At 37.8% G+C, this 27,536-nt stretch overlaps 1 protein-coding gene across 2 annotated transcripts in view; it reads left to right on the forward strand.

Annotated features, from left to right (window-relative positions):
• The window catches only part of LOC107596941 (insulin-like growth factor 1 receptor), a 102,293-nt gene that overhangs the window by 1,379 nt on the left and 73,378 nt on the right, over nt 1-27,536 (forward strand). For both annotated transcript variants that reach the window (XM_016287806.1, XM_016287807.1), the window contains exon 2: nt 11,620-12,183. In XM_016287806.1, coding sequence (XP_016143292.1) covers nt 11,620-12,183 — 564 coding nt within the window. The remainder of the gene's footprint in view (nt 1-11,619; nt 12,184-27,536) is intronic.

Raw genomic sequence — 27,536 nt, forward strand, 5'->3', positions numbered from 1 at the left:
ACCTGAGAATTGCCTTATATAAAGCATTTGCCTCTATAATATGTATATTTTAGGTAATATTTAGTCCACACAGGCAGGAAGGTTAAACGTTACTCGGTCATAATAAGATTGGCTGAATTCAGTGAGTCTCAGTCGAGCATCACGCAGTGACTGTACAGTATAGGCTGCATTGACCATGTGCTTGTCCTCAGGAGGGTCATATAGGGGAGTTTTGTAACCCATTTTGCTTTATTGTCTGTAATTCTATGTTTGTGTATGAAGTTTGATTATAATATTCACGTATTCATATTTGTTTATTATAAATTAGTTATAGTAAACTATAGTTATAATCTGAACTGTGGAAATTAATGTTAAGTTTCAAGAGACCTGCTTATAAAATCATGAACATTTTTATTTTCCTGCGTGGATTTGTTTGGTAGTAAAATGTATTTGTTCAAAAATAATTAATTTGCCACCCCCAGAACTTTGTCAGTTTCAAATTTGAAATGGAAGACAGATAAGAAATATTTAAAATGAATATTTAATTGGATAAAAAAATCCAATTAAATTGGAAGAAATACCTAAACTTAGTCTAACATTTGTAAAAACATAATTGAGGCATACAGTGGTAAATATAGCGTATGTGCTATTTACTAAGACGAGTGGAAGTACATTGGAAACATCTGGTCAGACTTGATATGTTTTAGCTTTTTTTAAAAAACATGTAGATGTGAATATTTGATATCGAATTAAACGAGAGAACTTGCTGATTCAGATGATACCAGATTTGTAATTAAGTGTCCATTAACTTGTAAATTCTAAAATTAAATTCTAAACCAGAAATTTTTACTTTCTTACCTCAAAGTAGATTTTGTGTTTGGGATTATGCTAGAGAATTGATAAGGCTTAAAGGGACAGTTCACCCAAAAATGGTCATTCTGTCATAATTTACTGACTCTCAATGGCTTTCCGTCTTCCGTGGATCACAAAAAAGGTAGATGTAAAGCAGACTTACAGTCCCAGTCACTATTTACTTTCAGTGCATGAAAAAGATGCCACTAACATCTCCTTTTGTGTTCCACAGAATAGCACTACTTAAATGTTATAAACATTAGAGAATGGCATAAAAAGTAAGTCAATTTCCTACTTCACGATCGATCTGTCTTTTTCAAAATGAGCGAATGTTTCGTTGGCTGAGAGACTGCAGTGTCAGAGTATTCGAACTGAATTGAGCCTCTGTCACGTTCGCAGCACACGGTAAGAGATGATCCGATAGAAAACCTTACAGTCAAGATGGCAAACCTGAAAACGAAATAAATCCCCATCGTTTGCCTTATCAGCTCAATTTGGACTAAATTATTTATGTGTAAATGAAATACCCAGCCCACGGGGTTTGGTTTGGCAAGATTGTTTGATTACCTGATAATATCTGTATTTTTAAACTACAAACAAAACTGTAATTGTTCGTAACCTGTGGATATCACAAATACTTATTTGATTACAGTTGGATTTACATTTTGGAATACAATTTAGTCTTAGAGAGTTGTTGTTTTTGGAAGGAATGTCGCCTGAATATGTTTAAGGTAGACTCCAAAAATGAATTGTGTGTTGTGTGGCTTTTGCATGAGCATATTTGTGTATGGTTTTGTCTGTATTTACACACATACATTCTTTTATGTCAGGATGGCAGTAATTGTGTGATAACATGTTATTCCTGCTGTCAATTTTCATGTCTTTCCATAGTTTTAAAACATCTTGTGCTTGTAGGTGGATGTATTTGTAATGTTTTTGCAGCTTTAGTGTCATCAAATGCCTAATTGTGATTGTGTGGGGGCTGCATAGTGGCATAATGAAGGTGGGCCATTCTTTGGTTTAAACTCACATTTACATTCAAAAGGAGTTAGGATGCAATTCAAGGCCATTGACCGAAGTGGCCAGTCCCACATCCAGGCCACTTTGAATTTCAGGGGGGTCTGTTTCTCAGCACCCTGCAGAGACCAGCAGCACTGGCCCTATAGAGAGAGAGTTATGTGGGGGGTAAGCTCTCACTCTTGGACTCCATCATTGCATTGTCCCGTGTGTCTCTGTCTCATAAAGTGTTGCAATGACACTCCACTGACACACTGACCTCAATCAGCGCAAAACTGATTGCAGTTTCATATCTCTCTACTCTTGAGTTTGGATCCATTGGTCAAGTTTGATTTCACTGATGTGGTATACTTTATGACTTTAAAATGTTGATTAGCAATGAACAGTTTTGTTTAGGCTGGGTGTGATAGAATAGAAATACAATATAAGTATAAGAATAGAAACAAATTGTAGGATGTTAGTTGACACCAGCTGAATAATTAAGGGTTATGAAGAAGATAGCTGGTTTTGGCAATTGGATGTTTTCAGTAGGGATGCACCACTGATAGTAAAAATTTGTCCAATACCAATTGTATATATATATATATATATATCTCTCTCTCAATAATATGTATTATTTATAATAATTATTTATAATTACACATAATTAATTATTGTTTTGTATTATACATGTCTGAAATAAATATTCTAAAATATTTTGTCTATTTCACTTAAAAATAAAGTACCAAAAACTAAAATCAATCATTTAAAATCATTTAAAAGTGAATTTAGATGTGTTATAATTTACAGTATGAAAAATATATTCATTTTGAGATTTGCTAAAGAGCACAGTTAAGTATTATTAAATTACTAGTGTTTTTAAAGTGCCCTATTATGCGTATTTACAGGTTCATAATTTTGTTCAGGTTGTCTGTCCATCTATCTATCATCTCAGGCTTATTGCAGACATACTCCTATACTGAGTAAAAAGGTTATAAAATATTCCATCCTAAATTAATGGCCATGCTCCATTGGGAAGTCGTCTTTGGTCTTTTTTTTCATCCTGTTCAGTTTAAAAATCCGGTTAGGCTAATAAAATGTAATTTAGCCTCCTTTCAAGTTTTATCACAGTAAACTTTCCATGCCACTTCTTCCAAGTATATGGCAAACAAGCCTCCATGGTTCATTGAGAAAGAGAGGGCGAGCGAGAGGAGAAACATGAGGTTTGAAAATAGAACATGTAAAAATACACGGCGAGGGAAACAGACTAGGTTTTGTTGATCTGAAGAGTAGCGAGTTTGTGAACTGTTTTATTGGGCTTTAGCCGTTCACACAGACAGCCTCCGGACAGCCTGGCGGCGGAGTGCGAGTCACAGCGTTTGCTGCTGTCAGACGCTGACACACACACACACACACACACAGTAAATGCTAGTTTATTTCAATAGGAGTCATTATCATGATTAATCAATTAAATGCATCCTTGCTGATTAAAAGTACTATTTAAAAAAAACAAAAAACTTTTGAATGGTATTGTAGGTATTTTCAGTTGGAATATTACCTTGATAACATCGAAGATGTTCAAAATTCATTTTTAATGCTCTTGGTAAAGTACAACTTTTATATCAAATTTACTCTCTTTTGATCTTTAATTAAAATTGATTTCAACCAGGATTTGCGTCCCCGGTAACATCTCAAATGAACTAACTTAAAGGATTCGTGAGGACATGCCACCCAGTATCAAATGATCTTATAAGACAAAATTACTTTCTGGAAGTGACCGTAGCATGCATTCAATAACTAACTTTTGTATAGAAGCCCCTTCGAGTAGCGTCACCTTCCCATAGTGCCCTTCATGGCCACAAAAAGGCTGGAATATTACTTTGATAACATCGAAGATGTTCAAAATTCATTTTTAATGCTCTTGGTAAAGTACAACTTTTATATCAAATTTACTCTCTTTTGATCTTTAATTAAAATTGATTTCAACCAGTCTATTGTTGGATTTGCGTCCCCGGTAACATCTCAAATGAACTAACTTAAAGGATTCGTGAGGACATGCCACCCAGTATCAAATGATCTTATAAGACAAAATTACTTTCTGGAAGTGACCATAGCATGCATTCAATAACTAACTTTTGTATAGAAGCCCCTTCGAGTAGCGTCACCTTCCCATAGTGCCCTTCATGGCCACAAAAAGGCTGTTTAAATGCCACCAGCCAGACGTCTTTCAACATGCACTTATAGGCTGTGCATTTCTTGCGGAAAACAACAAAACGCTGACATTTCGAGTTATTTCCTCTTTTTTGGCCCGATTTCAAAGAGCGTTTTGCATTAGACCTCTGCGATGGGGGTATTGAGTCATCCCCGCAGTAAGGGGGCACAGGGGAGCATGACCAAGATCCTGGTTTGTGCTCCGCAGCGCTCACACCTGCCACCTCAACTGCTGGTTAATCCCCCACATGCTGGAAGTCATCTGACCACTGGTCTGGTGCTACACTTCCCTTCAATGGCCCTCACTTCAAAAGCACAAGCTCATATGTCAGAGCCCAACTAGTAATACAACACCTCTGGCCCCTACCTTCGCATGCTCAGCTAGCAAAACTCGGCCTGAAAGATGGAACAACATGGTATGTTGCTGAGGCAGAAGTTTACGAAAGATAGAGGTCAAGTAATAGTGCAGAAATACACCCACACGGGGCTGTTAGTAGCTTTCAAAAATGCCGAATAATTCAGAGGTAAAGTGAAAGTAAAGAATGCAACAGACACAAATCAGGCTGATACTGATAATTATTTTCATGTTATGGTTGAAATTTAAATTGTTTTGTCTGAATAAATTAATATAACTACTAAACTAAAGCCAATTATTTTAAAATGTCCAGTATGGAAAATGGAGATTTGCTAAAGATTACATTTAACAGTGCTATTAAATTATTCGTTTTTATAAAGTTAAAATTTTAGTTGGTAAAAAGCATTTAAATGTAAAAATGGTGGGAGTGAGTATCACAATTAAATATCCAATATCAACCAATATGGAAAAATAAAATAAAAATATGGCTTCAATATGCTACAGATCAAATATTTTTAAAGATATTAATAAAATGAAAGACATTTATATATTATAATATATTCTATTCATTAATGTATCCTTTGTGAAAAAAAAAATATATACCATGGTTTGCACAAAATTATTAAGCAGCAAAATCCTTTTCAACATTGATAATAAGAAATGTTTCTTGAGCACAAAATCAGCATATTAGAATGATTTCTGAAGGACCATGTGACACTGAAGACTGCATTATTGGCTGATGAAAATTCATCTTTGCTATCACAGAAATAAACTACATTTTGAAATATATTAAAATAGAAAACAGGTATTTTAACATTTTTACAATGTTACTGTTTTACTGTATTTTTATTAATAAATGCAGCTTTGGTGAGATGTAGTCTTCTTTCAAAACAATTACTGACCCAAAACCTTTTAACAGTGGTGTACATTTTCATATTTTTTGCATATTCTTCCAATCAGTCACATATGAAACTGCCTTGCATCCTTAAGAGTTCTCACATCAAATGCTCTGCATAGAGATGCTCGCTTTCAAGTGTATTTGGCTCCTTATATTGTGAGTAACTGAGCATCAAAACCAGGAAGAATTTAATGTCGCCCAACAACGCTCCACCAGATAACAGTTGAAGTGCGGGAAAACTGCTAAACTTGTGTTGTTTTCCGAGAACGATTACTCAGAGTGGTTTCAGTAACCTCCGATAATCTCTTGAAGGTATAAATCGGTCCCACAAGGGTCGTCATTTTCTTTTGGTCATTTCAACAGCTGCAATTAAGACGTACTGTAGTGTGGGGCTTCTGGTTTCAAATAAATAGCTGTGTATTTTTTTCATTTTGGAAATAAGATCTGAAGGATGGACAAATGTTTGGTGAAGCCAATAGGCTATACAGACTGGATCTTAAGAAGGACAGTATGGAAGTCTTGTTTTTCCCTCATCTCTCCCAGAGGTACAGGGATTCCTGTGGATGGCCAGCAAAAGGTTATCAAATGTAAACAGCAGGAGTTGGATTTCAAACCCGTCTGTTTGTACCATGGTGTGAAAACCACAGTGAATGAAGGACTCTCCTGAGTTACTGTTTGCTCATGGTGAAAGACAACCACTGTAGGCTTTTTTGTTTTGCAGTTGAATTTTGCATCTTGGTAAGACAACAAGTTCAGGTGACATGAACGAGAGCTGAGCACATAACTTCTTGGGGCCAGATAAAATGGACTGATTTCTGATGATTATAGCTGAATGCAGAGCTGAGCACAATCCTCTTTGGGAAAATGATTTGAGGACCTTAACACTGCTGAGGTGCTGGGGGAAGGATGTGAGAGCTTTCCTTTGTATTATGTTTCTTTCTCTTAAAAGTGGAATAAGCTTTTGTGACTCTTTCAAACACGCATTTACATAATTCCCAGTGTAGCGCTTCAGAGATTTCATTTCAGATGACTGACACAATATTAGTTTTGGCCAGTGTGATGCAAGTGGGTCATAATCACTGTAATTGTCATTTAATCTGCACCCTAGAGGTTATGATTTGAACAGAATAAGCCACATATGTCCTCACTCATATATCTTGCGGCCAATGAGTGGGGTTCACTTGTGTTTTTGACTACACACATTCTCAACTCAATTTGTTATGGTTTGTTTGAGTGGTAAGGAACAATTTTCTATTAGAGGGTGACTGATACTATTTTTTCTGACCATTAATAATGCTGAAGTGTGATAACCAATAGACTTATTTGTGCATTGTTTTTTAAATAAAAACAATATTTAATAATAATAATAATAGTTACTACTACTATTATTTTATAACTAATAATAATAATCGGCATGTTTTTAAAAGAAGTCTCTTGTGTTCACCAAGGCTGACTGCTGAGGTGCTGGGGGAAGGATGTGAGAGCTTTCCTTTGTATTATGTTTCTTTCTCTTAAAAAGTGGAATAAGCTTTTGTGACTCTTTCAAACACGCATTTACATAATTCCCAGTGTAGCGCTTCTGAGATTTCATTTCAGATGACTGACACAATATTAGTTTTGGCCAGTGTGATGCAAGTGGGTCATAATCACTGTAATTGTCATTTAATCTGCACCCTAGAGGTTATGATTTGAACAGAATAAGCCACATATGTCCTCACTCATATATCTTGCGGCCAATGAGTGGGGTTCACTTGTGTTTTTGACTACACACATTCTCAACTCAATTTGTTATGGTTTGTTTGAGTGGTAAGGAACAATTTTCTATTAGAGGGTGACTGATACTATTTTTTCTGACCATTAATAATGCTGAAGTGTGATAACCAATAGACTTATTTGTGCATTGTTTTTTAAATAAAAACAATATTTAATAATAATAATAATAGTTACTACTACTATTATTTTATAACTAATAATAATAATCGGCATGTTTTTAAAAGAAGTCTCTTGTGTTCACCAAGGCTGCATTTAATTGATCAGTAAAAACCGTAATATTTTAAAATATTTTTACAATTCAAAAATAGTTGTTTTCTATTTTAAAATGCAATTTAACTATATATCAACCTTAAAATAAGCACTTATAATTAAAATGTTATTTTTGACTGTGATTGTGCTGCATCATGTATTTTACCTAACTGTATAGAGTTTTCAGTATAATACCAAAATGTAGCCTGAATAAACATGGAAGGTTTATTGCCAAGCAGCAGTCGTTTTCTAGTCGATAGCCATTCTATTCCACTCACAATGAGTTTTTTACTTATTTACCATCTATTGAAACTTTTTATACTAGAACTTATCTTCCTCTAATAATTTCCAATTATTTTATTTCCTCTGCAAAGCAGAAGAACAAACGTTATAAATAAAACCATAAGCGAGAGAGATTTCAAAGTTTATGCAAGCAGAATTTTTCCAAAATTGAGCAAGAAGTCAATATTTCTGCAGGGTAATCTTTGAAAATATGTAGTCCTGCATTTAGAAGGAAACTGTCCAGCCCGGTTACATTGGATCGTTTAATCTGACCTGCTGAAAGCAACACCAGCCTGACAGGGTGGAGAAGGGTTCAGATCAAGCGGCAACCTTCCGGCCTCTCTTGTGAAACCAACACGGAAGTGACTAAAACTGCAATTCATCGACTGGCCGCTAGAGACTGGCTCCAAAAGGGAGTCAGTCCCATAGACTTCCCATGTTAAAATGCCCAACTTTACAGCAGAAAAAATGTGTTTACAGCCTGGTACAAAAAGTGGTTTTGGTCTATATAGTTAATTTTGCTTTTCATGACAACTGTGAGGGGGGTGAATTTTTTTTATAACTCATCCGTTTAAATGATATTAAGCCTTAAAGTTCTGCATAATTAATGGTGTGGCCACTTGAGTGAGAGATGGATTGCCACTGCTGTCGAGCTAGGTGCACTGTAAAAAAAAATCTGTAGTTTTTCAAAGTAATTTTGGCAGCTGTGGTTGCCAGAATAATTTGGTAAAAAATACAGAAAAACTGTAAACACATTTACGGCCAAAAACGGCAAATTTTACAGTATAAAACTGTAATTTACAAACAAGAAAATTTGAATGTAAACCAGTAAATTCAACTATGCACACTGCTATTAAAATCTGTTTTGTACCTTTAACATACTGACAACCACCATAATAATGCAGGTGGTAAAAGAGAAAGCCACATGAAGAATCAAAGCTCATCACAAGTAGCTTCGCCAAAAGCAGAAGTATATACTAATATATAGAAGGTGCACAGAGTCATTCATGCAAACACAAAACACCATCATGGTAACACACATGATACTTAAATAATGCATTAAACTTTCATTAAACAACAGAAGATGTAACATAAAGCCCAAATATACATAACTAATAACAAAAACTATTAAAAAACATGATTATTTAAACAAAATACTTTCAAATGTGGAGTGTCATGCAGGGAATTCTGGGAATATCAGTTTACAGTTTTTGACTGTAAATTATACATTTATTTGTTGTTTTTACTTCTAAAAACTGTAAAATGAACAACTTTTTACTGTAAAAGTACATGAAATGTCTGGTTAGATATTTTACAGTTTTTCCCTGTATATAGTACGGGAACTTACTGTTAACCTATTAACAGTTTTCTTCCGTAGCGTTTTTACAAAATTTTACAGTTAAAATTACACTTATTTTTTACAGTGTGGGTGTGGTTTCAGCTCCCGCCTCTTTGCCCATTTTCGATTATCCGGGAGTGACGTGTGGTGACGCGCTGCCAAGATGGTGACGGCCCGCTCCGCCCACTTTGAGCTTCAAAAACGGTCTTCAGAAACCTACGGGTGATGTCACGGACACTACGTCCGTGTTTTTATACAGTCTATGGTTCAGATGCTTCTCTGACTGCCTGTGTTTACAGAAGAGCCGGATCTTTGTGAGGGGAATAGGAACTGGTTGAGCTCTTTGGCCTCGGATCATCCTGGAGGATTCAGTGTGGAGGTCAACTGGTGGGCATGTTTGTTTCAGTTGGCTTCATGCTTCTTTTGTGCCAGTTTTAGGAGATGTGAGACTCATTTAAGCACGTTGCACATATTTCTTATTCGGTTTGTGAGGCAAAAAGTTTTTTCCGGTATGTGTTTTCGGTGCAAACGAATGCATAACGTCTTGCCAAGTGTTTTTTATACTTCAGTTTGGTCTACTTTGGTTTAACTGACACCATATCACTGTCTATTTCCCACTCTGTGTCTCCTTCCTCTTTGTCTTGCCAGACCGTCTGAATTTATTAATGGATCCAACCGGAACTGAAGACTAAAGTTTCTCTTTACCAACAAACAAATTTGTCTTTGTGTGTGAGTCACTTCGGCTCTCCTCCCTCTCCCGGATTGTGGAGGAGAAAACAAAATGCCGCAATGAAACAAAGGAGACATGCAGCTCCATGACTCCCAAGTGCAGCCCTGGGGCGTTTGCGATGATACGGGAAAGCAAATACTATTTTCTCGTGGAGCAATGATTTCCGTTCTAATTTTGGATGAGCGTAATACACTGTCAGGAGCAAATTAAAGATCTTTTTTAAACAACGAGCTCGCTATTTCTGGCACACCGGTTATAGAGTAACCTCAAATGGGATTTAGATTCATGAAGCGTGTCATTTTCGCAGGAAATTCGTGTCAGGAAAAGCGGTTTCCACTCCTGTCAGAATAATGCACAGTAGGCAATCTGAGATTGCTGAAATTTTGACCGTCCCCCATTACTCAAAAGTTCACTGTCTTCTGAGCCTCGCAGAGTGCGATTTAGAGTGTGGTTGTAAAGAGAGATTGATAAGGTTGTTTCTGTGTGGGACCATGTGTTTGGGCAGCCATGGACGTGTTGTTTTTTTCACGTGGCAGGGAGAAGCTTTTCTATTTGTCTCATAGAGGCCCTGCGATATTGTCTCTATCAGAGAAGGGGACCTAAGCCTCTCTAAGAACATAAAAGGTTTAGCCAAAGGAGCTAATATGTCAAGACTATTCTTCTGCTGATCTCTTTCCCCTTCCAGGACACAGCCCTTTCCTGGGGCGGTGGGGGTCACAGTGCAATTTTTGTTATTATGGTGTGAATTACGCTTCTCACTGTAATGAGAATGTAAACCTTCTTGACGTTTGATAATGTCCAATGTGTTCGATTCATGCTACTGTTTACCTGCATTATCTTTTTGGGAGTTTGCTTAATAAAAGTCTTTATCGTGTTTCATAATTTCATAATTTATTGCACTCATGCAAATGTGGATCATATTGGTTGGCATATAGGAAAAGCCACCCTGTTTTCTGTTTTCTCTGTTTTCTAATTAAAGAATCTAGTTAATCTTATTTTGAATGATGGATCCATGTATGTTTCATTTTTAAACAAAATTTTGATAAATGTTTATCTTCTGGAAGAACGTCAAACTTGATGGTGACACATCCTGGACTTTTCCATCGATTTGGTTTGCCTCAACCCCGTCCCTCCTCAAGCGATTGCAAGCTTGAATAAATTTTTAAATGCAGTGCCCACGTCTCAAAATCCTGATAAGAACTGATTATTAGAACCAAGTTCCTGTCCTATATTTGTATTTTTCGATCTGTTTCATCACAACTTTAAATCCAATATATCTGTAGTTTTTCCTTGTAGATGTTCCTTTGATTATTTATATTATTAATTAATCAAACAAACATGGCCTGTGTGTATATGAAAAAATGCATGAGAACAATTTGACAGAATGTAGCTAAATCGAATGATAGTTTACAACAACAACAAAAAACAGCTTAAATAGCTATTTGGCTATTGGCTGATAATGAACCTGACCAATAGGCTGTGTGGCCTAAGTGACATCAGATGAAAAGGACAGTTGTTTCATGTTAAACAGGGAGAGCAGGTTATTTTGTGTTGATTAAACTTTATGAAACTACAGTTATTTAAAAGAAAGTAAAAAGAGTCAGGTTGGATGTCATGTTGACTTTTAACAAGGAAAAATAACCAGCAGCATCATTAACATGATGTGGCAACACAGTCTGTCTTAATTCTAGGAGTGCTACAGTGTCCGAGGTTTAACTCAGCAGATCCTTTTCTAAGCAGTTGTAAATTGACTCACTTCAGGTCAATCAGTTTTTTTATAGGTGTCTGACCACCTTAATTAAGCTTGACCCTAGAGGTGTGCTTTGTTGAAAAGACGATTTGATTATGCTCTGATATTAATTTCTAAAATGTAATAAACATTATTAAAGAACCCTTTAAAAGTTATGTTTTGATCATATTAGTCTAAGTGTACTTTTCTGTCTTTTCCTTTCCAGTCTGTGGTCCTCACATTGATATCCGCAATGACATCAGTGAGTTCAAGAAGCTGGAGAACTGCACGGTGGTGGAAGGCTACCTTCAGATCCTCCTCATTGGAGACAAGAACAACAACCTCAACCAGGAGCACTTTCGCACCCTGTCCTTCCCCAAGTTGACCATGGTCACCGACTACCTTCTCCTGTTTCGAGTCTCCGGCCTGGATAGCCTCAGCGTGCTCTTCCCCAACCTCAGTGTCATCCGAGGACGCAACCTGTTCTACAACTACGCCCTGGTCATCTTCGAAATGACCAGCCTGAAAGATATCGGCCTCTACAACCTGAGGAACATCACCAGAGGCGCTATCAGAATCGAAAAGAACCCGGAGCTGTGCTACTTGGATGCAGTGGACTGGTCACTCATTATGGATGCAGAGTTTAACAACTACATCGCTGGGAACAAGCAGTCCAAAGAATGCGGTGATGTTTGTCCAGGTATCATGGAGGATAGCCCGCAGTGCATTAGGACCAGCTTCAATGACAACTACAGCTACCGCTGCTGGACCTCAAACGACTGCCAGAAAGGTAAGAACCTGCCAACCATACTTGATCTCGCTAATGTTTGATTTATTTCAGCTTTTATTTCTGATGAATTTACATCTACTGGCATTTAGCATACCGTTCGTTCCTTCACATGGGATTTGAATGAATGGTGAAACTGATTGAGGCTTAGATAGCATAAGATAAAGCTAAGTTTAGCTAAACCGATGGAGGGATACTGTTTGCCTTGCTTGGGAACTGGAGATCTTTCTCTTTGGCAGAGTCTTGTCAGGTAAATATTTGGTTAGTGTAATCTATGTTGTGTTGAGAGAGTAATGACTAGACTGTCCACCAGTTCATCAAAGGCATTGACAATAGCTGAAGATGGAGGGTCCTGAAGACAAAACAAAGATTTCTGTGACCTAAGGTGATGTTCTGGAAGGAGCTCTACGATAAATCCATCCATAAAATGTTATTTTTGAACCCTAAATTATGTGTAACTGCACTCTTGAATCTCACCATTTTCTGTTTGACTGCTGTTGAATTTGGCTGATTTATGTACTTTTGGATTTATACTAGTGATGGATTGATGTAATTTGGCCATAGGTTTGAGGCTCTTCTATGGCTTATTGTGCAGCAGTGGTATATATTAGCCAGGGTGATTATTTGGCAATTTTGATCAGTAGATAGTAAATAATTTCTGTTTTCAATGTTTTTTAGGTGACGTTTTAGTAAATTTGGGGTAAAATAAGTTTTTTTTTTGTCCCACCCAAGTTTGTTTATTTATATTGACTGTTGCAAAATCCATATTGGTCGGTATATATATATATATGTGTGTGTGTAGGCCTGGGTATCGAGTTCGATACTTTTTAGGCACCGACCAAATTGCCTCGATACTATAGAGTATCGAAAAACGTCTCGTCGTTCGGTACCAAATTTCGATATCTAAGGGGTTAATCTCATCAGCGTCAGTAAGGCGCAGATCGATCAGTGTTTGACATCCGCGAGAGCGATGCGAAACGTATGGAGCAGTCTGCTCGTGGTATCTCACTATAGCCTAATACACCGATAGGTCTGCACAGTCGGTCCGCGACTGTAACACTCAGAGATGTGGCTCACACGTGAGTATTTACTGTGAATGCGTCCCAGCCCCCGTAGCTGTAAGGCTACATTTACACTGGTGCTTTTTTGTTTTAAAATGAAAACGATCCTCGTCATACTGACGTTTCAAGCCGGCTTTCCACCATCTCCGACAAATGACAGACCGAAAGTCATTCATTTCCAATGGAGAGTAGCGCGGGAGCTGTGTAGAGTTTCAATCATATGCAGATGTCCGTTCATACTACAAGACCGAAAGCGCGTGTTATGTGACCATTCATGCACACTGTAGCATCATGCTACATAAGACCAGGGTTTAAATTGGGCCGAGCCGTCTGGGGCTGAGCCCCGGCACTTATAGGCTCCAGGGCTTGACATTAACTCTTCATTAACGCCAAACAAGTAACATGATTAAAACATCAGTAACCAAAAATAACTATGTAAACAGCAAAACGCAATATTTTTCTGATTTTATTACATTTAGAGTAAGTGGCGAATAGTGGGTATCTAATGTATCAGAATCTATTGACAGAATAAGACAAATATGCAAAAAATTTAAAAAACAGGAAGGGGGCCATCAAGTTTTTGTAATAACTTCCGATTGCCGTGTTTGTTAGGCCATGTATTGTTGATGAAATTAAATATATTATAACCGCAGTGATCATGGAAGAGAGAGCACAGGCAGACAGCGCTAGAAACTGCTAATGCTTATCAGTAAATCATTAGAAAATTAATAGAAATGACGATTCTGTCTGAGCTAGGTGATTCTGTCACACGCACTAGTGTAAATGTAGCTAACAGATGTGTAAACTGAAGACTGTTTGAGCTTTATTAAAATTATTTGCACTGATTTTTTGTTTGTTACATTTTGTTCCTTTGTGCAGTGGCTTTGAGTTTGTATAAACATCAACAAGCTGAAAAATAAAACCAAAGTTTTTTTTTTAGATAATGTAATCTTGTTCAAATAGATTTCATAAAATTGGTATCGAAAAAAGTATCGTTCAGGAACCAGTATCGATATCGAACATTTTTGAACGATACCCAGCCCTATGTGTGTGTATATATATGTATGTATGAATGATGTGGTTCCTATACACCTTATTTTTGAGTGATTTTTTTTTTCTTTTCTTTTTTTTCCTTTTTAATATTTTTGAGTTTATAGATTTTGCAGACATTCTTTGATAATTTGGGGTTAATTTGAGGATGTCAGTTTGGTTAGATATTCCAATAGTGCTTTGATGCCCTAAATGGCCCTTTCTTGTGGATAGGGTCAATAGAATGTGAGAAAACCACCTGGCTGGGGCCAAAATATCTTCTATGATTTCTTATCTCTGTAGTCATGAGGTCAGAAGATATGAATGCCAGTGTGTCCCCTACATCTGACCGGGAATGCCTGGGAAAGTGAACTACCCCGTTATGAATGTTTGCTCCCTCTTCCTCTCCCAAGCACACAAGAATGGTGGGAAAAACATAATGGATGAGAACACTACAGCGCTCTCCCACAGTCCCACCCCTGGCCTTCAAGAGACCTACAGACCATGCAAGTCCCAGGCTCAGAGAAGCCGTCGCAGAGCTGCCCTCCCTCCCCTTTCCCTCCGCCTGAAAACAAACAGAGGAAATCAACCCTCCTCAGAAACGTGCTCTGTTATAGCCGGATTGTTTGTTTGTTGCTGATGGAATTCTTTGAATCTGACAATCAGGAGAAGGACACAGAGGTGACGTGCTGCTACCCTACTGGGATATTTGATCCACAGCAGTGGGCGACTCATCGTGAGTGTCCTTTTTTTCCAATGACTCTCCTTTGCGCTGCTGATACAGTCTCTTCTCGACAATCCCGCCCACATCGTGTCAGCACTTGCTCCTCTGCACACCTGTTCAGTATGGTAATCTTGTGTCTGAATGCCGTGTTTTTGCCTATGCAGAGGTGGGGAGGTGTGAGTCACCTGTATCCAAGGCTCAAACAGCCGAACAAAGAGGTAGTCACAGCAGAAAGGATGTACTAATGGTCCAACTGATTGATCTGTGTTCTCCAAAGAACTTACTGGAACAAGCAGTGGGCTGCCACCTGTCCGATTGTGTACACTTCCCATCAATGTTTCCACATGGAGCTACAAAGGAATCAACATTTTGTCTACAAAACCCCAGCATTTTCTTACTGTCGCCAGCTTGCCTTGTTCTTGAGGTGCAAATGTTGAATGGTGAAAAAGATTGAACCTCATGAGAGGTAATGACAAGGATAGACGAGGGAACTTAGGGGCGTACTGTATAAACTTCCTCCACTGAGTTGTTTTGTCGTGTTGAGGATGACGCAAAGCTGGTTTCAAACACACTTAAAGTCAACATGAACTCAAAATGGACCCTGTTTATATATATATATATATATATATATATATACAGTGGGGCAAAATTTGATTATTCTTTATAATGAAGTAGTCTGTATCTAGTAGATTGTGAAAGAATGATTATCAGTTCCACACACAGAGATATATAAATTCTACATTTATTTAAACGAGGGAAAAAAACTTCACTGGTATCGGATCCGTATCGGGTATCGGCCAATACTGAACCCTAGGTATCGGAAGCGAAAAAGGCGGATCGGAGCATCCCTAATGTAAATGTAATGAATGAATTAATTCATTCATTTTGGCGGATGTCAATAAGCCCTCATTTATGCCAACTTATTTTTCAACCACCTTACATATAGAAACCACTTTTCACAATAAAATCCTGCCAAAGTCCTGCCTTACTTTTTTTCCCCCAATGCAAATCCTTTTACACTGAAATGGTTCACATTACTGAATAAAAGTGGGTTGTGAAGACTGATTCATGTTGACTTGGAGCTTGAAGGTTTTCAAAAAAGTTGAGGCTATTCTTGTAGAAACTAATTCTACAGTGGAGGAGAATAAGAATGAGTTGTGGGTGATGGAGGCAAGTGATGCCTGACCTGTGAGCATATGTTTTTGCTTTGAACCAGTACTTTCTAATGATTTAGTCACAACGATTCACAAATCACAGAGAATTTTGTGTGACTTGATGATGGCTTAGCCTCTCCGTGTCACTCGTTGCAGCCCGTCTGGCTCTCTGTGGAGGACAGTCTTCTCCACCCTTCGGCATAATTGCCTTGTTTTTCTTGTGCACAGATGCTTTTTCAAGGGCACGCAGTGGTTTTGTAGTCAATTTGGATCAGTCCTCTCTCTCTCTAATTACTGCACCAAGGGTTGCTGTCAGCGACCAATCAGCGATCAGCACTTGCGTATGTGCGCGAGACTCTGCGTGTTTGTTATGAGATGAGGGTGTCCACAGCAGCACAATTGTTTGCTTTTTTCTGAAATGTAAGACCTTTGAAGCATTCCTTGCCTGTTCTTGCATGCACTTGTTACCGTCACCTCTGTGTATGTGTGTGTCTGGAGTCTATGGACTTTCCATTTGTAATGCAATTTCCATTTGCAGTGTTTGTCTTCACGCTGACTGGATATGTATGTTTGCTATCCTGCTTATGACTTGGATAATCTAGCTCTGGTGATAAGGAAATGGATTTTGATTTCATTCAGGAATAAACTTATTCAAAGTGGATGTGAAAAGTAGTTGAGTTTTTTTTATAATGTCGTGAATAATTCAATCTGGCCTTTGAATACACAAAGCAATTCAGTTGGCTGAAAGAACTTTTAATTGGAAATCCTACAAAATTAATTTAAGCTATATGGCATATAAACTGTTATTATGACCATTATTGTTTATTATTGTATGTAACCAAAGCTGTGGAATCCGTGTGTCATTCATTCAGTTTTTTTATTTATTAATATTGCAAGTAGAAAAATGGCTCCTTTTAATTTTTTCATTTATTTTCCCCAAAAAACGAAAAAGTAGAATTCAGCTTCATTTTTCGTTCAGGGGTAGAAAAATGAATAAACATCTTCAATATTCGATTTAAACACCCCTTTCTGCTGATTGGTCAGCTGAAGATCAAACAAGTATCTTTTTACATCAACTCAATTTTAAAAAGTTTATCAAATGGTATGTAAATGATTTATTCTGATTGCCTATCCATTATCTCATTTTTTAAAAATGTTTATTGACTTTAATGTTTTATTTTTTTTATTTAAATAATTTTTAGAAACTCATTTTACTATAATGCTGACACCAAGATGACAATGTTGTTGTAAAGTCTAAACAGAGCCCCTGGTGGTGACTGTAGGTATGATTAGTGCTATGGTTGTAGTGTAAGTCTGTGTGTGTCTGTTCTTTGTCTTCAGAAAAGTTTTGCAATGCCAGGTTGGTTGATGGCGGGAATAGGAGAGGGGAACTGTAGGGAAGAGGCATCCAATGGACGTTCCCAGGTCCATGTGAGGCAAAGTGTTGAGGAGAAATGTCACAGAAATGTCAAGTGTACAAGCACAAAAACAAGACTCATCAGTGAGGGGGAGTGAACCGTCAGCCCTCCTTAATCTCCTCCCTCCTGCCCGCCTACCTCTCCTCCCTTCCCACTTATTTTGTTTGTTGTTTTTGTTTTCTTTACGGCCTCTCTCAACTAGGGATATGCCGGTATCAAATTTTCATGTTGCGATTAATTGATAATGCTTTTATCACGTATACAGTATTATCACAGTATTAAAATTTAGCTGCAAAAAAGTGCTGTCATAATACAGTATAACAGGTTTAATAACATTTTTCTTATAACAAAAATAACTGAACATTTAACTATAATAAAGCAATACACAAAAAAATTTATAAAGTTAAAAATTGTACACGGATTAAAGTGCAAAAGAATTATAAAGACCAATAGGTATCGCTTTACAATAAGATCTCTTTAGTTAATCGTAGTTAATGAATTAACATTCATAATGAGCGATAGCTACATTTGCTACAGAAGTTATTCATCTTTGTTAAAAAAAAATACAACTCTTAGTTCATGTTAGCTCATTAAATAACACAGTTGCAACTTTTATTTTTAACAATGTGTTATTAAATATTGGAATTACCTAAGACAGGGGAAGGCAAGTTCGGTCCTAGAGAGCCGCAGTCCTGCAGAGTTCAGCTCCAACCCTAATCAGACACACCTGAACAAGCTAATCGATGTCTTCAGGATTACTAAGGCTATAGGCAGGTGAGTTTTGTTTTCAGGGTTGGAGCTGAACTCTGCAGGACCGAACTTGCCTACCCCTGCCCTAAGATTAATAAATGTTTAGAAGAATCTTTCATTGGCAGTTTATGTTAACTAATGAAGCCCGAATCAAAACACTTTCAAACAATATCTAGGGCATGTTGTGGTCCAGATTAAAATGTAAAAAAGTTTGAAAATAAATAGCCTATTAAGTCTAAATATTAAGGTATTTGGCACTGTGATGAACACCATAGCAAATACACACATCTGAATGGCTGTTTAAATCATTTAAACACCTTTCAGAAACAGAAAGCTGTTTTGTTTATGTGGTTTCCGGGGTAACAGCTGCATTATGTTTAGTGCCATCTACTGTCAGAGAGTGAATGTGTTTTCATTCAGAGCGTCTCTCATGCGTTCCGCCATGCGCTTCTCCTCCATGCTTGTTTACATCAGAGTGCACACGCATCTGTGACGCAGCATACAGCAGTGTTGTGCATTGTGACCAGTTGATGGGAAAGGTATTCTTAAAATGCATTCAAAATTCGGAATAATTTGTTATAATTATTCTCTGTATTTTGAAGTGACCACGATAACAACATTGTGCATATTCATTATGTCTACTCACATGTCTACTCTCAAAAGTTTTACTGCCATTTCCTCCTCTCTCTCTCTCTCTCTCTCTCTCTCTCTCTCTCTCTTCCAGGGCTCTTATCACGGGCTGTTAACAGCTCTAGCCGTTAGATAGCTCTTCTTACTCTTTACACTCCTGGCCCCACTGCCCACCTGCCTGTTACTCTAGTGACCCATCCAGTTGTTTGTTCGCTTGTGACCTTGCTGACATTGCATGTTTGTGCTCTTTGTGTGTGTGTGTGTGTGTGGGGGGGGGGGGGGGGGGGGGGGGGGTTCGTGACTGCACCTACTCTGTGGTCTGATCTGAATGGGCCCCTCAGGTCACTCTGATCCAGACAAGCATGTCTTCCCTCCCCTGAAAAACACGCTTGCATACCCCAGACGGGAGAGGGGAGGGGGAGAGGATTGTTGGATAATGGGGTCTGAGCCCCCTGGGCTTCAGGGCTGCTATACAACCCCAAACAACAACGCAGGCTCCTGTTGTTGTCCCGAAGCCTAGCTGATTTGTCTGATCAAACCTTTTTGAATCCTCTATGGCTCACATACCTGGGATTGTTCGCATTCCTCAGCTGTGTCACATAATGTGCAGATTGCAGCTTTCCTGTGTAAAGCGCAGATCAGCTCAGATAGTGCCGTCTAATGATGACTAAACTGACCCACTCTTCAGAACGGAGCTCAGTGTTTAGTCATGAGTGCTTCTGTTTTTGTGATGTTCAGTCCTGGTCAATCCAGATGATCTAGATCAACTCGGCTCTTATATAAGTGAGGCTGTGTGTCTTGTCAGCCTATCTATATCTGTCCATTGATCGGTCTATTTATCATTCAGTTTGTCTATCTTTCTATCTTATCTCTTTGTCTGTTTGTTTGTCTATTTGTCTATCTATTTGTCTATTCATGTATGCATTTGTCTGTTTATCTATATATATTTATTTATATTTGCTTGTCTGTCTGTATCTATTGTCTATTGATTGTCTGTCTGTCTGTCTTTTAGACTTCCAGTATTTGTTTATCTATCATCTGTCTGATAAATAGGCCTAGACACAGACAGTTTACAATCTATCTATTGAAATCTATCGGTCTATCTCTCTGTCTGATAAATAGACAGTTTTCTTGGTCAGTCTTTCAGTCTCTTATCTGTGTGTATCTGTCTGTCTGTCTGACCTTCACTGATATAATGTGACTCATTCAAATCAAAGACACAGAAAATATCAGTCACAAGTGTCTTTCACTTTACTGGAAAATGTATGATCATAAGTTTATCTTGAATGTTTATATTTTAATTCCCCCATTGGTAACTCCCCTGTTTTTGTAACAAAAAGATGTTTAGTCATGAGTGCTTCTGTTTTTGTGATGTTCAGTCCTGGTCAATCCAGATGATCTAGATCAACTCGGCTCTTATATAAGTGAGGCTGTGTGTCTTGTCAGCCTATCTATATCTGTCCATTGATCGGTCTATTTATCATTCAGTTTGTCTATCTTTCTATCTTATCTCTTTGTCTGTTTGTTTGTCTATTTGTCTATCTATTTGTCTATTCATGTATGCATTTGTCTGTTTATCTATATATTTATTTATATTTGCTTGTCTGTCTGTATCTATTGTCTATTGATTGTCTGTCTTTTAGACTTCCAGTATTTGTTTATCTATCATCTGTCTGATAAATAGGCCTAGACACAGACAGTTTACAATCTATCTATTGAAATCTATCGGTCTATCTCTCTGTCTGATAAATAGACAGTTTTCTTGGTCAGTCTTTCAGTCTCTTATCTGTGTGTATCTGTCTGTCTGTCTGACCTTCACTGATATAATGTGACTCATTCAAATCAAAGACACAGAAAATATCAGTCACAAGTGTCTTTCACTTTACTGGAAAATGTATGATCATAAGTTTATCTTGAATGTTTATATTTTAATTCCCCCATTGGTAACTCCCCTGTTTTTGTAACAAAAAGATCATTTTGGACCCTGTGTCTGTCGATTTAGAAATCTTTAGTATGAGGCTGATGTACCAAGTGGAGAAGTTTGGCTCTGAAGCAAAGACTTTTACAGTTTTGCAGATGTCACTGGATGTTTGGAAATTTTGAAATCCTCTTTAAATGGTTTGCTGTGCTCTCTTGCCTGCTGTAATGACAGAAACAGATACATGATGCTATGTGAAGATCAGGACGTGTTTGTGTTATTAGAATAGACTTCAGTAGTCCGAGTCAATGCGTTTTAGGATGATAAATGAGAAGCACAAGAAGACACAAGACACGGGGGTGTCGAGGAGTGGTGTCCGTTTTTGTCAGGAGGATATTGTGTCCAGTTTCTCATCCCTGTAGGTTGTGTGTGTAATCACTGGCCTTGCCCAGACATGTGTGGGAGGTTTTACATGTCTAATGTTTTTCTAAAGCTCTTTGTGAAGAAATCTAGAAAACAGGTCTTCTTTCATTTCCATCTGCTGAGAAGGCAAACTTGTTTGCTTATTAATATGTAACCAAGTAAACAAAATTAATTGGTGTACTGTCATTCTCTTGTTGCAAACATGCTGTCTGTTTTTCCTTCTGGACATAAAAAATCCCCTTCAATAATCTGATCAGATCTTTTTACAGTGATCTGAACTAGGGCTGTGTATCACCAGCAAAGTCACGATATGATACGTATCACGATACAGAGGCCACGATACGATACGTATCACGATACATGACTGCACTGAATTTCACCTCAGCAGAATTTAGAAAAACAGCTATTTATTAAACACTGCTTATAGTGCCATTTCTAACTATTGGCAGAGCAGACAGTTGACCTCTGCATTATGAAGGGCCTCCATAACTGTACCACAGTACAATATAGGTAATTGCATATGTTTCATGTTTACATTGTGCACTCCCCACCAGGTACAATATTCTGATTGTTTGCATCTTGTTTTTAAGCCCATAAATAATAATGTACTTGTTCTAATTGTTCAAGGCTGATTTAGGTTGATTTATACTCGAGCGTCGGCAAGTTCGCTTTGAGTGCGCGCGGCGTCGTTTCGCGTGGCGGTGTGCACATTTTTTGTAACTTTCTGCGCAGCTCTGCTTCCGAAGATGCACGAGTTCAAAGCGACTCTAGCCGAACATGCACGTCTGTGCCAGCATTTGTGTGAAACAGAAGCAGTTTGATGTTAAGTTCAGTCTCACACACAGATCACGCTGCGGCCGCACTCAGACGTTCAGGAACAAACTTTTTTAGCGCTGCCCCGCAGTTTTATCAACTAAATAGCTTAATCGGTCAAGAGCTACATTATCTTTCTCAACAAGGAGCTGGTAGCATCATTGTTTTTAAAGGAATTAAAGCCACAGCTCTACTGTTAATAGAGAAACGGGCAAAAAGGTGGTCATTAATACATACACAGCCTCTCTCTGTGTCGTAAATGAACACTTGATGAATCACACTTTTCTGAGAATAGACTTGAAGTGGAGATAGCTAAACTGCAAGCTAAGCGGTGTTTTCAGAAAGCAAGCGCGTTTATCCAGTGGAGAGAGAGCGCGTGAGCACAGGGTTGCCAGGTTGACAAAGATAAGTAGCACGTTTAGCAGATATTTCTGTATTGCGCAAGTGTGAAGCTCTGTTTTGGGGATTACGTCTCTTTATATCAGGCAACCCCGTTGTGTTCCTCTGCGGCCAGATTATTAACAGATGCTCTATTCATTCTTTTTTAGAAACCTTGCACTTTTCTACTAAATTTTATACGTTGTAAAATTAAGCATCGTCCACTGCTGCACACGTGCCACAGTATCTGTGACGATACATCGTCGTATCGATATTTTGAACACAGCACTAATCTGAACTGGACTTGACACTGAAGACGACAAAATCAGTATATTCACAACTGCTATTCCTGCTCCGTTTTACTGGATTCTATTGGACTTTGTGAACCATGGAGGGCATTAGAGCTGCATAACTGTAACAAAACCTATGACTGATGATCATTTGCCTAAATATTGTAATCACTGTTGTTATTTTTGTGTTATTTAAGTGTCAGGTGATGTTTCTTTACCACTTTATTTCTGTATAAGTGAAACATATGAATCTGCTTATTAAACGCTGAAATACACTACACAAGTTGCTATTACTAATTATCTTCTTTAAATGCTTCTTATCAGGTCTGTGATTGGTTACTGAACTGAACACTAGACCTAGATATTGATTAGACCTAAATGGTGGTCGACCGATATATTGCAAAGGCCGATATATATTTGGCAGTTTTCAAATATCGGCATCGGCCGATATGTTTTTCTGCTTGGCCGATGTGTTTGAGGCGGGACTTTTATTTTGACGCTGCGCCAGAATTTTATTTTGACAGCGCTGAGCACACAGTGCTCACATTCTCCCTCTTGTTTACTGTCGTTGTTAACAGTTCTCTGTCTAATATGGATAGAATTCTGTCTAATAATCAGATAGAACGGTTAAACAAAGGAATTAATGTATGCAAAAAGTATTATAACAATTGCTTTTATATTATTAGTAATAGAAAGGCAAACGTTATAATACTTTCTCGTTTGCCGTCAGCATTAAGCAAATACGCATTTATATCATTTAAACAAATCTTTGAATGACTAATGAACATTTAATTTCACAAACCTTACAAACTTAGTCGATTCCAGCTGTGAGATCTTGTGAAGTGTGCATTTTTATCCAGCATGATCGCATGTTCTCTGTATGACGGAGAACTCGTGATTTCAAATTATGCTGCGCTTTATCCATTTGCCCACTGTCATATTCATGTAATTTTCTCTGTGTGCTGTATGTAAAATGAGTGTTACCCTGGCTTTATTTGAAAAATATGATTCCCAATGCACACAATTTTCCCAGAAAACTGAGTGCCCTGTTGGTTACAGTGTTTACTTCGTTTTTAATTATATTTTTATTAAATATTTGTTTATTTGTGAAAAATACTTTTTAATCCATTGTCAAATGATTAAAAATTTCTTAAATATTAATTAAAACTAAAAACAAATTCTATCGGCTATATCGGCCCCCTGCTTTCCAAGATATGGGCATCAGCATCGGCTGTCAAAAAAACAATATCGGTCGACCACTAGACCTAAATGGAATTATGTAATGATATTTATATATATATGCTTACTTATATTTCATCCAAAGTAACTTGCATTGCATCAAATCAAATAATTTATTAAGGAATCAAATGATCTATTAAGGTACAATAATGCAAATCATAGTCTCAAAGTTATATATTTGAGCGATTGTGCTACTCTACAGGACATTTTCAGTTACCATATGGATGCTGTTGTGTGAATGAAACGTCGTTCAAAGTCCACTTATGTTATTCTACGTGCTTAAGATGTGTTTTTTTCTTTCTACATGCTATCTTAAGGGTTTTTCCCATTATTTTAATTTTAGTTTTAGTATAACATTATAATACCATTCATATTTTTACTTTTTTGTAATTTAAAGAAGAAACCAATCCGATGTATAGTTGACATTTGAGGCTTAATACTATAGAAAAGCACTAAAAGTTTTTCAGTCAGAGTGTTTTCAGCTTGTTTATTTTCATATAAAAATAAGGCATGCAGTTGCATCAAACAATGGTATAAACATCATTCAATGTAAATTGTGATAATCGTAATTAATAATCGCAATTACAATTTCAAGGGAGTAATCGACAATTATGATTTTTGTCATAATCGTGCAGCCCTATGTTCACGTGATGTTGCTGTGCTACATGGTCGCAAAAAATGTAATCTTTGCACACGTTTTTAAGCATTGTGGTTTATAAACAAGTGATTTTAAGCCGTTGAAATGCAATCAGCAGCAAAAGTGAACTCATTTCGCTATGTACATGCGCTGTCAGAAAGACACGTGCACATGAAGACGGTTAGTATTGAATGGAGTTACTTTTGCTGCTTTATAAGCCTTGAACGGTTAAATACAGACACTTGTATGTGTCAAAATACCCGTCTTTGCAAGTATACTTGTAAAAACACAGTAATTTAGGTCTTAAGGGAAAGCAAACAGCTAAGAAACAAAAACACGACTAAAACGTTATACAACATATAACAATACTTTATACAATATAACAATATACAACTATATATTGGATCGGGCAGCTCTTAAAGTGACAGCAGTCTAATATTCCTGCTGTCTGACATTTATGTTAATGAAACAACAAAAGAGAGAAAATCTCTCACTGCTTCTGACTAAATAACTTTCGTAACTTTAATAAGAAGAAATCTATTTTTAATTTACACAGTGAAGAACTTTATACAATGTATGTTGCATTTCTTATTTATTTGTTCTACTGTAGTTTTTTTTCTCCTATTTCTTGTAATTAGTTTCTTATTCTTATTTAATCGTACTTGTCTTCAATGAGCTTGAGATTTTTTTATATAGGCTGGTATTAGTATTTTGTAGGGGTGTAACAATATGCTCAGGTCACGATACGGTACGTATCTCGATACTGGGTTCACGGTATGATATATATCACGATATTTTGAACAAAATTTAAAATGGAGCCGTTCCATCGTGTTACCACATCCATGATAAGCTTATGTGATGCGATCTCAAGCATCTTTTGCTTTTCCGCGAGCACAGCTGTTGCTGTGGCACTGCGGTGAAAAAAAGCCACGACTTTTCTCACGTGACCAAGCAAGCGACTGACGCGAGAAACATTTAAACCTGCTTGCGATGCAAGATTCAATGTGTGTGCGAAACACTTAATATGCGGTGACAACTCGGCTTCTCTCACTGCCACCTCCATGTTGCGTGCGTTGTCACTAACAACAGCAGTACTATGAGGAGCCCTTTCAAGCTCCCACTCTTGTATAGCCGCTTTTAAAACTCCGGCTATGTCAGTTCCAGTGTGTGACTCAAAAAGCGGGCGAGTCTGAAGCACGAAACTTTTAATTTCCCACTCTGTGGTAATAACATGCGCCGTGACTGTAATATAGCTCTAACAAGCCCGCGAAGTCCACCCGTCAGTCGTTATTGCCACATTCTCTGATTTTTTTCAGACCGTCGACCACCTTTGCTTTGGGCTTTATTGCCACATTCTCTGATCGACCACCTTTGCTTTAGCTTCGTTGTACAGGGCTGGAACTACCTCTTGACTGAAGTGCGGGCGTGAAGGAATATGGTATCTGGGCTCCATTACGCTAACCAATTCGCGAAATTCAACATTCTTGACCACAGAAAATGGTCTCATGTCTTTTGCAATAAAAACTCCGATGCATCTGGTTATTTCTTGAGCTTTCGCACTTGACTGAGACCATGTTGCAGCAAAACTGCATTGTATAGATGTTTGGCCTTCTTTCACCCTTTTTGTGGCAGGAGTTTGTTGTTGTGATGCCGTTTTAAATGGCACATCATATTCGAAGTGTTTGACGTTGTGTATGGCAGCCTTGTTTTACAGTGTTTACAAACAGTTTGTGTTTTGTCTGTATTTTTTTTACCGTCGTCCTGTCGCGTGACTGGAAAACCAAAATGCTGCCAGACGTCGGACTTATAAGAAGACAGGGCATCTTCAATTTCAGTTTCAGCCAAACTCATGTTGCCCGACTAATGTTCAGTTTAAGCGATTTCTGCAACTGCGAGGAAAGCACACGCGACGCTGTTGCAGAGTAGGTCACGTCGGCAGCTCAACCAATAGGATTAGACTGCCGTCATATCGTAAAAGTATCGCCACCACTCTACGATACATATCGTAACATTTTTGCATCGCGAAATATCGTACTGCAATATATCGTTACACCGCTAGTTTTTTGTGATATTGACACTGGTGACAAGAATTATGAAATTGATATGGTATCAAAAATGTTGATATCATAAAATACTTTTTTAAAGCAAAAATAACTGTATCGTTCTATATATCGTTATTGTGAAATAAAATTTCTCATATCGTGGTATAAGATTTTGTTCCAATCACCCACCTCTATGCAGGACATTGTAATTTATTATCATTAGGGCCTTTCGCACCGCAGGAACCTTTTCATAGTACCAGCACTAATTGTGGAACTACCCACTTTTTGGCGTTTTTGCTGGAACTGGGTGCTATTTTAGTACGGGACTGCCTTTTTCGAGAACCAAATTAGCTCCTACTCCGGAGCAGGGTCTAACCAGCACAACTGGTACTACCCGTGATGTAAGTAGACATTGATTTTGCCAAAAGTGTACGAAAACGCCATCACCCGCCATGATTTAAAACGCCATGTAAACATACTGTAAACATTGTGTCAACTTATTTCGCAAGTATGGAGAACAGCGATAGATGGACGAACGCTGAAGTGTAGGCACTTGTAGCAAATGTAGCACTGCCAGTTGTCGTTGGAGATTCTTAGTCCTCCTTTCCGTTCTTTCAGTCGCTTTATGTATACGTCGACATTCCATGTCCATTATTGTGAAACCTGCGAGACACAACAAAAACACAGCTCCGATCACAGCATCCTCCATCCTCCTGTTGTTAACGTTGTTCTTCTTTGTTTCCGTTGTTGAACGCTGCGCACAAATGACGTTGCTGTCGACCGGCTTACGTCACTTCCTAGTACACACTGTCGGTGCGAATGCAACCCTTTAAATGGTACTGGGAAATAG

Source organism: Sinocyclocheilus grahami, unplaced genomic scaffold (genome assembly GCF_001515645.1).
Source record: "Sinocyclocheilus grahami isolate Dianchi unplaced genomic scaffold, SAMN03320097.WGS_v1.1 scaffold225.1, whole genome shotgun sequence".
Classification (NCBI taxonomy): Eukaryota; Metazoa; Chordata; class Actinopteri; order Cypriniformes; family Cyprinidae; genus Sinocyclocheilus; species Sinocyclocheilus grahami.